The following is a 13,717-nucleotide window of genomic DNA, read 5'->3' as shown; positions in this document are numbered from 1 at the left end:
TTCACCAGCACCATACAAGTTCCATTCCTGCTCTAGTAAGATTTATTGATCTTGTAATTTGAGACTAGGGTAACGTTTTTCTTGACTTTTTTCTTCTCTGTGCAGCATTTTGTGGGCTGCTTGATCCGTCGTTGGTCTCTAAAGAAGCACATCTTCTTCTGAGGGAGTGATTCAGGATACAGGAGTGCTGGGGCTCGTCCTTTCTTCAGTCTTCAAACATCCCACATTTAGATAAGAAATTGCTTGAGCAAGACCAAAAAGCATCTTTTCCTTTCATCTTGAGCCGAATGTCAGTGTACAAACTGTGGAAGGCATCTTGTGTCTCACCTTCAGTTCATCTTGCTAGTACGAGGGCAGTTCAATAAGTAATGCAACACATTTTTTTTCTGAAACAGGGGTTGTTTTATTCAGCACTGAAATACACCAGGTTATTCCCCAATCTTTTAGCTACACAACACTATTTTTCAACGTAATCTCCATTCAGTGCTACAGCCTTACGCCACCTTGAAATGAGGGCCTGTATGCCTACACGGTACCATTCCACTGGTCGATGTCGGAGCCAACGTTGCACTGCATCAATAACTTCTTCATCATCCGCGTAGTGCGTCCCACGGATTGCGTCCTTCATTGGGCCAAACATATGGAAATCCGACGGTGCGAGATCGGGGCTGTAGGGTGCATGAGGAAGAACAGTCCACTGAAGATTTGTGAGCTCCTCTCGGGTGCGAAGACTTGTGTAAGGACTTGCGGTGTCATGAAGAAGGAGAAGTTCGTCCTAATTTGTGTGCTTACGAACACGCTGAAGTCGTTTCTTCAATTTCTGAAGAGTAGCACAATACACTTCAGAGTTGATCGTTTGACCATGGGGAAGGACAGCGAACAGAATAACCCCTTCAGCGTCCCAGAAGACTGTAACCATGACTTTACCGGCTGAGGGTATGGCTTTAAACTTTTTCTTGGTAGGGGAGTGGGTGTGGCGCCACTCCATTGATTGCCGTTTTGTTTCAGGTTCGAAGTGATGAACCCATGTTTCATCGCCTGTAACAATCTATGACAAGAAATTGTCACCCTCAGCCACATTACGAGCAAGCAATTCCGCACAGATGGTTCTCCTTTGCTCTTTATGGTGTTCGGTTGGACAATGAGGGACCCAGCGGGAACAAACCTTTGAATATCCCAACTGGTGAACAATTGTGACAGCACTATCAACAGAGATGTCAAGTTGAGCACTGAGTTGTTTGATGGTGATCCGTCGATCATCTCGAACGAGTGTGTTCGCACGCTCCGCCATTGCAGAAGTCACAGCTGTACACGGCCGGCCCGCACGCGGGAGATCAGACAGTCTTGCTTGACCTTGCGGCGATGATGACACACGCTTTGCCCAACGACTCACTGCCAGATCACCGTAGACATTCTGCAAGCGCCTATGAATATCTGAGATGCCCTGGTTTTCCGCCAAAAGAAACTCGATCACTGCCCGTTGTTTGCAAAGCAAATCCGTTACAGACGCCATTTTAACAGCTCCGTACAGCGCTGCCACCTGTCGGAAGTCAATGAAACTATACGAGACGAAGCGGGAATGTTTGAAAATATTTCACAAGAAATTTCCGATTTTTTCAACCAAAATTGGCCGAGAAAAAAAAATATGTTGCATTACTTATTGAACTGCCCTCGTAGTTCATGAGGTGAAAGACCCTGATAAACAGGTAGTTACTCGAACACTTTGGCAGCTGTCAGTGTGACACGACCCCTCACGCAGTCCATAGCTCAAGTATTTTTTGCACACTTGTAATTCGAAAACTCGTTTTGGGATCTCCCATGACTGAGCAGGAGAACATCTCCCACAGCATAATACTGCTGCCATCAGGCTGCATCCATGGTGCTGTTGGGTTAACATGTAAACACGTGGGGATGGCCTGTTGTGGGGCCCTATTTTCAACAATGTACGATGAGCGGTGTGCTCTGAAACATTTGAGCGTAAACCAACACTGTGCTCTTTCGGCAGAGATCCCACAATCAACATCCATCCTGCTATACAGAGCTGACAAGCATCCGACCCCAATGTTCTGTCGTTCTACCTCTATGCGTAGATGTTCACGACAGTAGCACGTGAACATTCGGACAGCTTCGCCGTTTTCGAGATACTGTTTCACAGGCTCTGCGTAATATCTTTCTGTACTGCAATGGATTTCTCAATTTGAAGCCCATTCCCTAGGGTGACACCTCATCCGTGTCTGCTCCTGCTCCGCTTACACACTTTCGTTACGAGCCCGCATGCCGCCAGACGGCATCCAATGTCGCAGTGGGCAGTGGTCATAATGTTTTTGCACATATTTATAAGTTTCGCGTGGGCCTCTTGCGTCTCGTCGTGGCCTCCCACGGCGAAGAGTAACGTGACTGTCGCGTGTGTTTGCGGCAGGCACGGAGGCGGCGCAGGAGGGCATGCGCCGGCTGGGCGCGCAGCTGGCGGCGAGCGCGCCGGGCCGCGTGGTGGTGGCGTGGCGCGCGCTGGGCGGATCGCTGCGCGACTTCCTGGCCCAGCTGGACGGCGTGCACGACGTGCTGCAGGAGAAGGCGCGCGCACGCGCCGGCTTCGTCTTCTCGCAGGCGCAGGACGGCGCGCACACGCTGCTCGTGTCGTGCGAGCGGCCGGCCGCCGCCTTCCTGCTGGCCGGCTGCCTGCGCGCCGTCGCCGACACGCTCTACGGCACGCCGGCCGACGTCGTCGTCACCAGGGACCCGGCGGACTGCCGCCGCTTCAGGTCAGCACCGTACACCACGTCCGCACCGTCCCGTTAACACAATGCTCTCGTAGTCCAACGCCCTGAATAAGATTTTCACTTTGCAGCGGAGTGTGCGCTGATATAAAACTTCCTCGCAGATTAAGACTGAGTGCCGGACCGAGACTCGAACTCGGGACCTTTGCCTATCGCGGGCAAGTGCTCTACCATCTGAGCTACCCAAGCACGACTCACGGCCCGTCCTCACAGCTTCACTTCTGCCAGTACCTCGTCTCCTACCTTCCAAATTTAACAGAAGCGAAATGCATAGGTCCCGAGTTCGAGTCTCGGTCCGGCACACAGTTTTAATTTGCCAGGAAGTTTCAGATACCCTTCTTGTTCTTATTGTGGTTTTCTTGAATCCCTTTTTCCTAGGCTAGAAATACATTGGATAGCGGAATACATTGGTTACGTCACAAAAACACAGTACAAATCAAATGGTTCCAATGGCTCTGAGCACTATGGGTTGGTTCAAATGGCTCTGACCACTATGTGACTTAACTTCTCAGGTCATCAGTCCCCTAGAACTTAGAACTACTTAAACCTAACTAACCTACGGACAACACACACATGCATGCCCGAGGCAGGATTCGAACCTGCGACCGTAGCAGTCCCGCGATTCCGGACTGCAGCGCCTAGAACACAGTACACAGTAGCACGTCTGCGTACGTGAGCTGGACGTATTCTAAACATTTAAAATCCACCTCAAACAGCGAATAACATATTTTATACTCCGTTTTAGATGGCCTAATGTCCACTGTCAGCGGTATATAAAGCCAGCTACGCAAGGTGCTATATGTTTTTAAATATTTCAGTGGCGAGATACCTTTTATAATGTGCTGTTTTTTATCCATATGATAACTGGGCGTTATTTCCAAATTGAAATGAACACATTTAATAAAAATTGTTTTTTTAAGACCTGGAGATACAGCAAAGTCTATGGAAATCGTTTGTTTTAAATAAAGAAATATTTATGCCATCTTGGTTTCAGAAAGTTTTTACTCTGAGCAGTGGTTTGCAGTGAAGGTTGTGTCGTCCAAGTAATGCACTCCGAAAAGTTAGGATGGCAACATCAGGCGATGGCAGTCTCATCGGTGATTATGCTGGACAGTGCAGCAAGCAGTCTTATTGAATGATATTGACTGACGCTCATAACTGCACCAGTGGATGGTGGCTGAGCTGTGATGCTTCTCCGAACCCATCACCTTCTACAGTTGCTGAACTTTGTGCTGAATGCATGTACTAAGTAAAACAAAGGGCGTTGGAGAATTTTGACTAGACGGCGAGAGTCAAGTACAATCAAGGAAACAATGACCTCTTTACCTGTACGTTAACATACTGATATTTCATTTTTCTTATCAGATTAAATTGTAACGGCTTCAAAGGAAACCAAAATATAAACTAAATAGGGCAGGGCTGGGTTTTGAATACTGAGAGAATGTATTTTTTTTTTTAATGTGGCAACCTCCCCTCGTTCTACGTCAATGTCTGTTTTCAAAAGAACCAGTCATGAATTCTAAGATGATTTTGAGCGCCACAGTGATTTAAAAGGCATCATCCGTTGCGTTTCTCCAATTTTCGAACTAACTAACGCATCAGTTATATAGGAACATACAGTTTACCATGGAATCCGAACCCTGGTCGAACTCGACATTTTTCGCATAAAAAAATATTGCCAGAGGTGAAGGAAGTGACAAGTGAAAATCTTAGGACTGATTGTGGATCGAAAGCGGAACCTCTGGATTTATAACCTGCCTCTTTACCAGGGAACCACCGAGACTCGTCTGTGACAAGAGAGCAGCTGTCAAGGTCTCGGGCAAGTCGAGGCTTGACATGCTGTTCAAAATGTTCAAATTTCTGTTGAAATCTTATGGGACTTAACTGCTGAGGTCATCAGTCCCTAAGTTTACACATTACTTAACCTAAATTATGCTAGGGATAAACACATACACCCATGCTCGAGGGAGGACTCGAACCTTCGCCGGGACCAGCCGCACAGTCCATGGCTGCAGCGCCTAAGACCACTCGGCTATTGACATGCTGTGTCGGTCTTTTCTACTGATGCAGCTGTGTCCGGTTGTTACGAATGCTGTCAACATGGAGGCTCTATGATACACACAGGTTGACTGCTTTAAACATTATAACGGAAGTAAAAATTAAGTCTTCAAATAATGTAAACTTGAAAGTTATAGCTCACTTCCTTGAGTGTCAATGTTGTTTTTATTAGAGAGAAACAGCTAAAAAATTTTAACATGTGTCGTCCCATCCTTCTATTAAAATATCATAAAGAGTACTGCGTAAATATCGGATCAAAAATAGAATCTCACTGACGTTTGTACCATCCTGTCAAGCTCACCACTGCCAGTGTGTCGTTGGCTGCTGCACCTGACGCATGGTAAAGCATGCTGATTGAGAATAACACATATCATTAAAATTTGATAATGAATACTAGATGCAAAATCTCTTTGTTCATTTAACGCTTCTCCCAAGGATTTCAGCTGGTGAGCGCTAATTTTAAGTTCTTGTAGCACATTGAAATAAAAAACACTTTGCAAACTTACCACCCTTTCTAATACTGCACGATGTACATGATTACTGCTTCTTAGTCTTCCCCAAACACCGTTCAGGATTAGAACACTTAAAGCCACCAGAGGTAAATTACGAATCTCAGTCGCATCCTCGGCAGCATGTTGTCTTGAAACTGAAAACCTTACTTGCTATTTGATGGCGTTTACTTAAAAAATGTACCCTAAACCACAGTTTAAGTGTGCAGATCTTTACACTTTCATTCGCTTCAAAGTTGTATCTTTGGGTCAATGATTATTTTTTCCTGCTTCAAGATATTACTGTCGCTTACAACCAGGTCGGCTCTCACAGATAACCAGGAGCCTAATGGAACAAATCCTGACATAATCTGTATACTGTTATTGAAACAAAAGTTAGTCACACACTATCAAAAGATCAGTGGTAGCATTAAAAATTTCTAAAGAAAATAATTAAGCGTGGCAGGGAATAGAGGCAATTCTTACACCAAACATCCCAGTTCACGTACTGTCTTGCAACAGTGCACCGGATAAAAGTACACCCCAGTAGTTCGTCTAGTCCCGTCATTAATGAAAATCATAGCAGATTGATGACTGGGTGTTGTGTGATGTCCTTAGGTTAGTTAGGTTTAAGTAGTTCTAAGTTCTAGGGGACTGATGACCACAGATGTTAAGTCCCATAGTGCTCAGAGCCATTTGAACCATTTGAACGAAAATCATAGCAACATCTCACTTAAATGATATCAAAGTCCAAGCATCCTATAACGACAACACAATGCGAACAATATGTCTATTGATTTGAGCTATATGAGTAATGACAAGGGGACGAATCGGCACTTGAATGCAGTCACAACGCCCATAAAGGACGAAGTGCGATGACTGGACCTCGGGGCAGGGAGAGCTTCACTGACCTTTTACTGCACACAAAGTTTTATTCACGTAAACAATTAAATGTGTCTCCAACCAATGACGTAAATACGTAAATACAACGATGTCACCTTGTTAAGTGAGTTGAAGTCTGTGTCCAACAGCATCGGATAGGTAGGTCGCGAATCAGGACCTGCAACAATATAATGATCGGCTAAGACCACCAAACTTCGCTACGCAGCCCATCCCAAAACGCGCCTAATACAACCGGCACCGACCCAAATGGACTTTATCGTAACAACAGTCTTGGCCACCAAGGGTGCCTCTCGTGTCCTCTACCAGCCTAACTATTTCGCATGTTCGCTCGGCCGATCCTGTCGCCCGAAGGGTACGTTCTCTGGAGAAGAATAGATAGGATGAAAGCCTGCACGGCTCAAATAACTTGAAATGTTTTAAACTTCGGTATTATTGAGATTTTGCAGATGGTGGAAGGCGCATATTCGAAAACAACTTATGCATATCTATCTTCTGAGCTACACTGGGAGAATAGATGTTACACCCTTGTTAGTTCGACCACAAGTCGGCGGAACTGCTGGTTTTGAGTGACGTCCGAGTGTTTAAGGATTGTTGTATGAACAGATTGTTATATCAGTCATTGGTAAATCACTAGGTTAACTTTGCTACTCAGAATGGAGTGTAAGTAGTGAGAACATTTTTTTACGATAAATGCCGTATCTAATAATTTAGAAAAGCGTAGGGAATCACCTTATGCGCCTAGATTGGGAATATCTTACCTACGAGTGCAAGCGGCATGTAGACAAATATTTTAAATAACAGTACTTTATGCTGAATCTTAATTAGTGGCTTAATTAGTTAGTGACGGGTCTCATCTGAGTCGGAAAAATATAACAACAAAAGTAGAGTGTTAAAGTTCATAATCAAACAAGCACAGGGGCAAAATACGCTATGGAACTTTTAATGTCAACTATCCTTAAGTTAATTAGTTTCATGTAACCCAGAATTCGTTCTCGAAAGGAGTTGAATAACTGGTTTAGAATGAGCGGTAACAATATTCAAGTAGAGTGCTAACGTTCATAATCAAACAAGCACAGGGGCAAAATACGCTATGTAACTTTTAATGTCAGCTATCCTTAAGTTAATTAGTTTCATGTAACACAGAATTCGTTCTCAAAAAGACTTGAATGACTGGTTTAGAATGAGCAGTAACAATATTTCAGATTCCGCTGATTGTAAACTTAACTAGCTGTATTTTCCATTTAATGTAACTTGTAATAACACTAATTATAGAAACCAGCGTGATATTTGAATAGCTAATTTAAGTAAAAATATTTTATGTAATATTTCGACATATACAGGGCGTCCCAGAAAGACACCGTCTACGCTTAGTATGTTGTACGGGAAGGCACACTGATCGATTTTCAAGGAGAAACCCATATCCGGAAAACCAATGCTTGGACGTCACAGAGCGTCGAAATCTGAGATGGTGGGCGTTCCATTATAATATACTCAACACGAGTAGCGCATGACGCTGTCTACATGTCAGATGCCTACGAACAGCGTACCGCAATGGAGAGGCCGCATCGGTGGTACTGCGCCAGTAAGTGTAGTTGTTTTTGAAGTACTTCGATCGCTCCCTCGATTCGAGCAGAAATGTCGTCCGCTAACATTACAGATGAGTCATACACCGTACTCTTCACGCTGCCCGACGGAAAATAGTCAAGAGGTGACATATCTGGCGACCGTGCCAGCCATGGAAATGGTCCAACTTTACCAATCCACCGACCGGGACATGCGACATTGAAATGATTCCGCTCATCGACATCAATGTGTGCTGGAGCTCCGCCGTGTTCCAGCCACAAGTCCATTCGAACATTTAGTGGCTTTACATCTAGTAGATCGGTCCTGTAGGCTTGTTTGGCAGTACATATGGCACAATGATATGGTCACGAATTATCCCAGTCAGATGTTAAAAGCGACCCTGTTTCATTGATTTCGAATGATCTGCGCACGCAGATTTTCGTCCGTCCAACATGCATGCTGCTGACGTTTAATATGACGTCCCTTGTAAACGTGCATTGATCCAGAAATAGCCCCAAGTTCAGGAATTGTGACTAGAGTAGGCATTGTTGTAAATACCACTATGCAACGGTACCTATCATATGGAGTCCACCTCCTGTAATACCTGGACTCTATGCAGCTGGTATGAATAGAGCCGGTTTTCATGGACAACACGCCACACGCCGATTTCAGCGCCTGTACCACCTGCTAGTGCTGGTGGCTGGGTCATTCCCTAACTTCGTCAGCATGTCCTCCTCCAACATAGTGGTCAAGCCGAGGATGGAAGACCCACATCTGTTGTAGCACCTACCTGAGGGGAAACAGTAGACTGGGGACAGTATTCGCAAGTACCAAGCACCAAGTGCTACTGCATAACTGCACAATGGACACACTCCAGGCAGAAAACACTTACGTGCAACTTCCGTTTCTATGAGGCGTCTCTCGATGGCCGCGAACGTGGAATGTGTGGAGTACTTTTGTTTGGAGAACGTTCCGCCTACAATCTTGCAGCAGCTCTCCATTGCAATCCTCTTTTAATGAACGCAAGCATGGTTTGGGTGGTGGGGAGCGAAGTCCGACAGTGATAGGGTATGACGGTTTGCTTGTTGTCTGAATACGTAAGGTATGCAACCCTTTAGCCAACTGTATATTGCCGAATGATGAACTAAGCGTGATTACGTTCCTACACATGTACCACATTCTTCCACACAATGCCCTTGTGCGGATCCAGCTGCTCATCTTGTGTGGTCTGCCCTTGCAGTAATATTGTTGACAACAGTGCTACATGTACGAGCACACACCTGCGGAAATGATCGACATGCAATTTCTCTATTTGTGTCCCTTCTTGAAAACTGATTAATTTGCCTTCCCGCACAACACTCTATGCCTTATCGGAGTTTCTTGGGGCCAGCCTGTTTAAGTAACATATTACGTAGATAGCTTTAGCGAAAATATTAAAGAAATTACGAAAAAAAATTTAGTGATTAACGGGCTTTGAAGTCATTACAGATGGAGTAATTCCAACTTGCTATATCTTGCTGTGTTATTTTTTAATATTATGTCCTTAAACAAATCTCAAGACTGGCAACAGAAATAGTTAAATCAGAAATCTACAGACAGACAGAAAGTAAGTACATTTCTAACAATAAGGATTGCGGATAACTCACCACCGGCGAGTATTTCCAGTTTTGATAGTGTTTGGGGTCGTTGGTCGGTTGTTAAGTTTCGATGGCATTTGACCACTACTGGTGTGGTTGTGGGGGATAGGGGATGGAGAAGTTACGACGTGACATAAAATAAGGTTCTGGGCGGTACCAGATGGTCGGCTAGTGTGAGAGATTGGACAGCCAGTGAAAGAGAGTCTTCCCGCTTGGCAGGTACACCATCACTCCACGGCGAGCGTCTGTGGACCAGTCGGAAGAGGCAGAGGGTGGGGAGCCGCCGCGGCTGTCCGAGTCGGCGTCGGCGATGCCGCTGGGCGTGCGCTCGTTCTGCCGCGCCTTCCCGTGGCACATGGTGCTCGACCGCCAGCTGCAGCTGACGCAGGTGGGCGCCGCCTTCGTGCGGCTGCTGTCGGCGCAACTGCGGAGCCGCGGGCGCGCGCTGCACCACCACTTCGAGCTGCGGCGGCCGCGTGGCGTGCAGCTGCGCTTCGCCGACCTGGTGGCGCGCGCCAACACGCCCTTCCTGCTCGCCATCAAGACCGAGGGGCCAGCCGAGGTGAGCTGGCGATCACTATCTGTAGGAGGATACGGCAGTGTACGTTTTGTTGTGATTTATTATGCGAAGTTCCTCTGGAGATGCATCTACGTATGTCCAAAGGATCTTCGCTTCGTAATTCAGAATAAAACAGGAACTGCATTATTGTATTTATTGTAAGTCTCAGCTGTGCGGAAATATACATAACAGATGTACGAGTACTGGTTGTAGAACCCGCCCGGTTAGCTGTGCGGTATAACGCACTGTTTTCCGGGCAAGAAGGTGTGCCCATTCCTGGCACGAATCCTCCCGGCGGATTTGTGACGAGGTCCGGTGTGCCGGCCAGTCTGTGGATGGTTTTTAGGCGATTTTCCATCTGCCTCGGCGAATGCGGGCTGGTTCCCCTTATTCCGCCTCAGTTACACTATGTCGGCGATTGCTGCACAAACGCTTTCTCCACGTACGCGTACACCATAATTACTCAACCACGCAAACATTTGGGGCTACACTCGTCTGGTGTGAGACGTTCCCGGGAGTGTGTGTAGGGGGGGGGGGGAGGGGGGTCCACTGGGGGTTTGGGGGTCGAACCGCGCAATGACCCTGGATTCGGTACGGGACGGCGGTGGGACGAGTCGACTGCTGTTGCCTGTTGTGGGGTTGTGAACCACTGCTGGCTACGGCTGGAACGAAGCCCCTGTGTCGTTTCTAGCTCCCCAGTTCCATACAGTACAATACTGGGTGTAGACTCATGGTTAACGACGTATGGAAGTTTTGGTCTGGCAGTGACTTGGGCACGGATAGCCAAATAACAAGGCGACCGTTCTCGATAAGCTATAAAAGCGAGTTCGAGTCACAGTCTGGCAAAAATTTTCATTGTCTTCATTCCACTTTACAGCTGATGGCTGCCCATATTCGATACTGCGAATACATTTAATGACTGTGTGTAGTGGTGTGTTTCCGTTAGTTCAATCCAGATGTTCTTTCCATTTGTTGTTGTTGTGGTCTTCAGTCCTGAGACTGGTTTGATGCAGCTCTCCATGCTAATCTATCCTGTGCAAGCTCCTTCATCTCCCAGTACCTACTGCAACCTACATCCTTCTGAATCTGCCTAGTGTATTCATCTCTTGGTCTCCCTCTACGATTTTTACCCTCCACGCTGCCCTCCACTGCTAAATTTGTGATCCCTTGATGCCTCACGACTTGTCCTACCAACCGATCCCTTTTTCTAGTCAAGTTGTACCACAAACTTCTCTTCTCCCCAATCCTATTCTATACCTCCTCATTAGTTACGTGATCTACCCATGTAATCTTCAACATTTTTCTGTAGCACCACATTTAGACAGCTTATTTCTCTTCTTGTCCAAATTATTTATCGTCCATGTTTCACTTCCATGCATGGCTACACTTCATACAAATACTTTCAGAAACGACTTTCTGACACTTAAATCTATACTCGATGTTAACAAATTTCCCTTCTTCAGAAACGCTTTCCTTGTCATTGCCAGTCTACATTTTATATCCTCTCTACTTCGACCGTCATCAGTTATTTTTCTCCCCAAATAGCAAAACTCCTTTACTACTTTAAGAGTCTCATTTCTTAATATAATTCCCTCATCATCACCCGACTTAATTCGACTACATTCTATTATCCTCGTTTTGCTGCTGTTGATGTTCATCTTATATCCCCCTTTCAAGAGACTGTCCATTCCATTCAGCTGCTCTTCCAAGTCCTTTGCTGTCTCTAACAGAATTACCGAGCGATGTGGCGCAGTGGTTAGCACACTGGACTCGCATTCGGGAGGACGACGGTTCAATCCCGTCTCCGGCCATCCTGATTTAGGTTTTCTGTGATTTCCCTAAATCGCTTCAGGCAAATGCCGGGATGGTTCCTTTGAAAGGGCACGGCCGATTTCCTTCCCCATCCTTCCCTCACCCGAGCTTGCGCTCCGTCTCTAGTGACCTCGTTGTCGACGGGACGTTAAACACTAATTTCCTCGTCCTCTAACAGAATTACAATGTCATCGGCGAACCTCAGAGTTTTTATTTCTTCTCCCTGGATTGTAATACCTACTCCAAATTTTTCTTTTCTTTCCTTTACTGCTTGCTCAATATACAGATTGAATAACACCGGGGAGAGGCTACAACCCTGTCGCACTCCCTTCCCAACCACTGCTTCCATTTCATGTCCCTCGACTCTTATAACTGCCATCTGGTTTCTGTACAAATTATAAATAGCCTTTCGCTCCCTGTATTTTACCCCTGCCACCATTAGAATTAGAAAGAGAGTATTCCAGTCAACATTGTCAAAAGCTTTCTCTAAGTCTACAAATGCTAGAAACGTAGGTTTGCCTTTCCTTAATCTTTCTTCTAAGATAAGTCGTAAGGTCAGTATTGCCTCACGTGTTCCAACATTTCTACGGAATCCAAACTGATCTTCCCCGAGGTCGGCTTCTACCAGTTTTCCCATTTGTCTGTAAATAATTCGCGTTAGTATTTTGCAGCTGTGGCTTATTAAACTGATAGTTCCGTAATTTTCACATCTGTCAACACTTGCTGTCTTTGGGATTGGAATTATTATATTCATCTTGAAGTCTGAGGGTATTTCGCCTAGTGAGACAAGCCTCTACATCCTTACATTTGTCCTCTAGCCATGCCTGCTTAGCCATTTTGCACTTCCTGTCGATCTCATTTCTGAGACGTTTGTATTCCTTTTTGCCTGCTTCATTTACTGCATTTTTATATTTTCTCCTTTCATCAATTAAATTCAACATTTCTTCTGTTACCCAAGGATTTATACTAGCTCTCGTCTTTTTACCTACTTGATCCTCTGCTGCCTTCGCTACTTCATCCCTCAGAGCTGCCCATTCGTCTTCTACTGTATTTCTTTCCCCCATTCCTGTCATTTGTTCCGTTACGCTCTCCCTGAAACTCTGTACAACCTCTGGTTTAGTCAGTTTATCCAGGTCCCATCTCCTTAAATTCCCACCATGTAATGCGCATTATTTCGATGTCCAACCAAGTAGTATTCTTCAGACATTACCAATTGTGCTGTTACATTTACTCGCTTCCTTTGCTCCAAACACACCGCGAACTACTGCTTGTCTGCCACTGCTGAGATAGACTCCTGACGCCCACTATGCATTTTGATACGCTTTTGCTTTTTAGATACCACTCTCGTATGCTACACATTCCCTCAGCGTTTCCAACTCTCATGAATGTAATAGCTGGTGACATTTCTGCTATGGAATGTGTGAGTAGTGGTGCTGGGATGAGACGTTTGCGCAAGGGCATTAAAAAAAGTAAAAAAGTACAAAACCATGAATTTATAACTAAATTCAATAAAGGTTGGAACGTCAAGTTAGTCTTACTGTTTTATTACCAATGTCCATAACAACCTCAATAACAACCTCAATGCACAATGATTAAACAAACGCAAGATACCACCACTTACATGGTTGGGTGAATATTTTAGGAAAAGCTTAAACACTCACGGCACCTTATCGCATCTTAACCTCGCTAGCCAGCCAAGCAAGCAAATCCACATCTCCTCAGCACCAACTATATACGGCTGAACAGCTCATCTAAACACATGTAGTACTACACTATTAAAAACATTCACGTATAATTTGAAATTGATGCTGGCAGTTACACAAGATCAGCTTCGAAACTTAACAACGAAAGGAGTGAAGGAACCCTTTAGTTTGAATGGTGGTCCACAACATGCGCAACAGTGAAAAAACTAGCAATTGG

The 13,717-nt window shown here is 45.4% G+C and overlaps 1 protein-coding gene across 1 annotated transcript in view; it reads left to right on the top strand.

Annotated features, from left to right (window-relative positions):
• The window catches only part of LOC126199540 (head-specific guanylate cyclase-like), a 512,825-nt gene that overhangs the window by 402,275 nt on the left and 96,833 nt on the right, over nt 1-13,717 (top strand). The window contains exons 4-5 of the mRNA XM_049936460.1: nt 2,420-2,762; nt 9,646-9,988. Of these exons, the coding sequence (XP_049792417.1) occupies nt 2,420-2,762; nt 9,646-9,988 (686 nt within the window). The remainder of the gene's footprint in view (nt 1-2,419; nt 2,763-9,645; nt 9,989-13,717) is intronic.

The sequence above is a fragment of the Schistocerca nitens genome, chromosome 8 (genome assembly GCF_023898315.1).
Source record: "Schistocerca nitens isolate TAMUIC-IGC-003100 chromosome 8, iqSchNite1.1, whole genome shotgun sequence".
In the NCBI taxonomy this organism is placed as follows: Eukaryota; Metazoa; Arthropoda; class Insecta; order Orthoptera; family Acrididae; genus Schistocerca; species Schistocerca nitens.
Note: the sequence above shows the minus strand (reverse complement) of the source record. Positions and strands in the feature narration are given on the sequence as shown.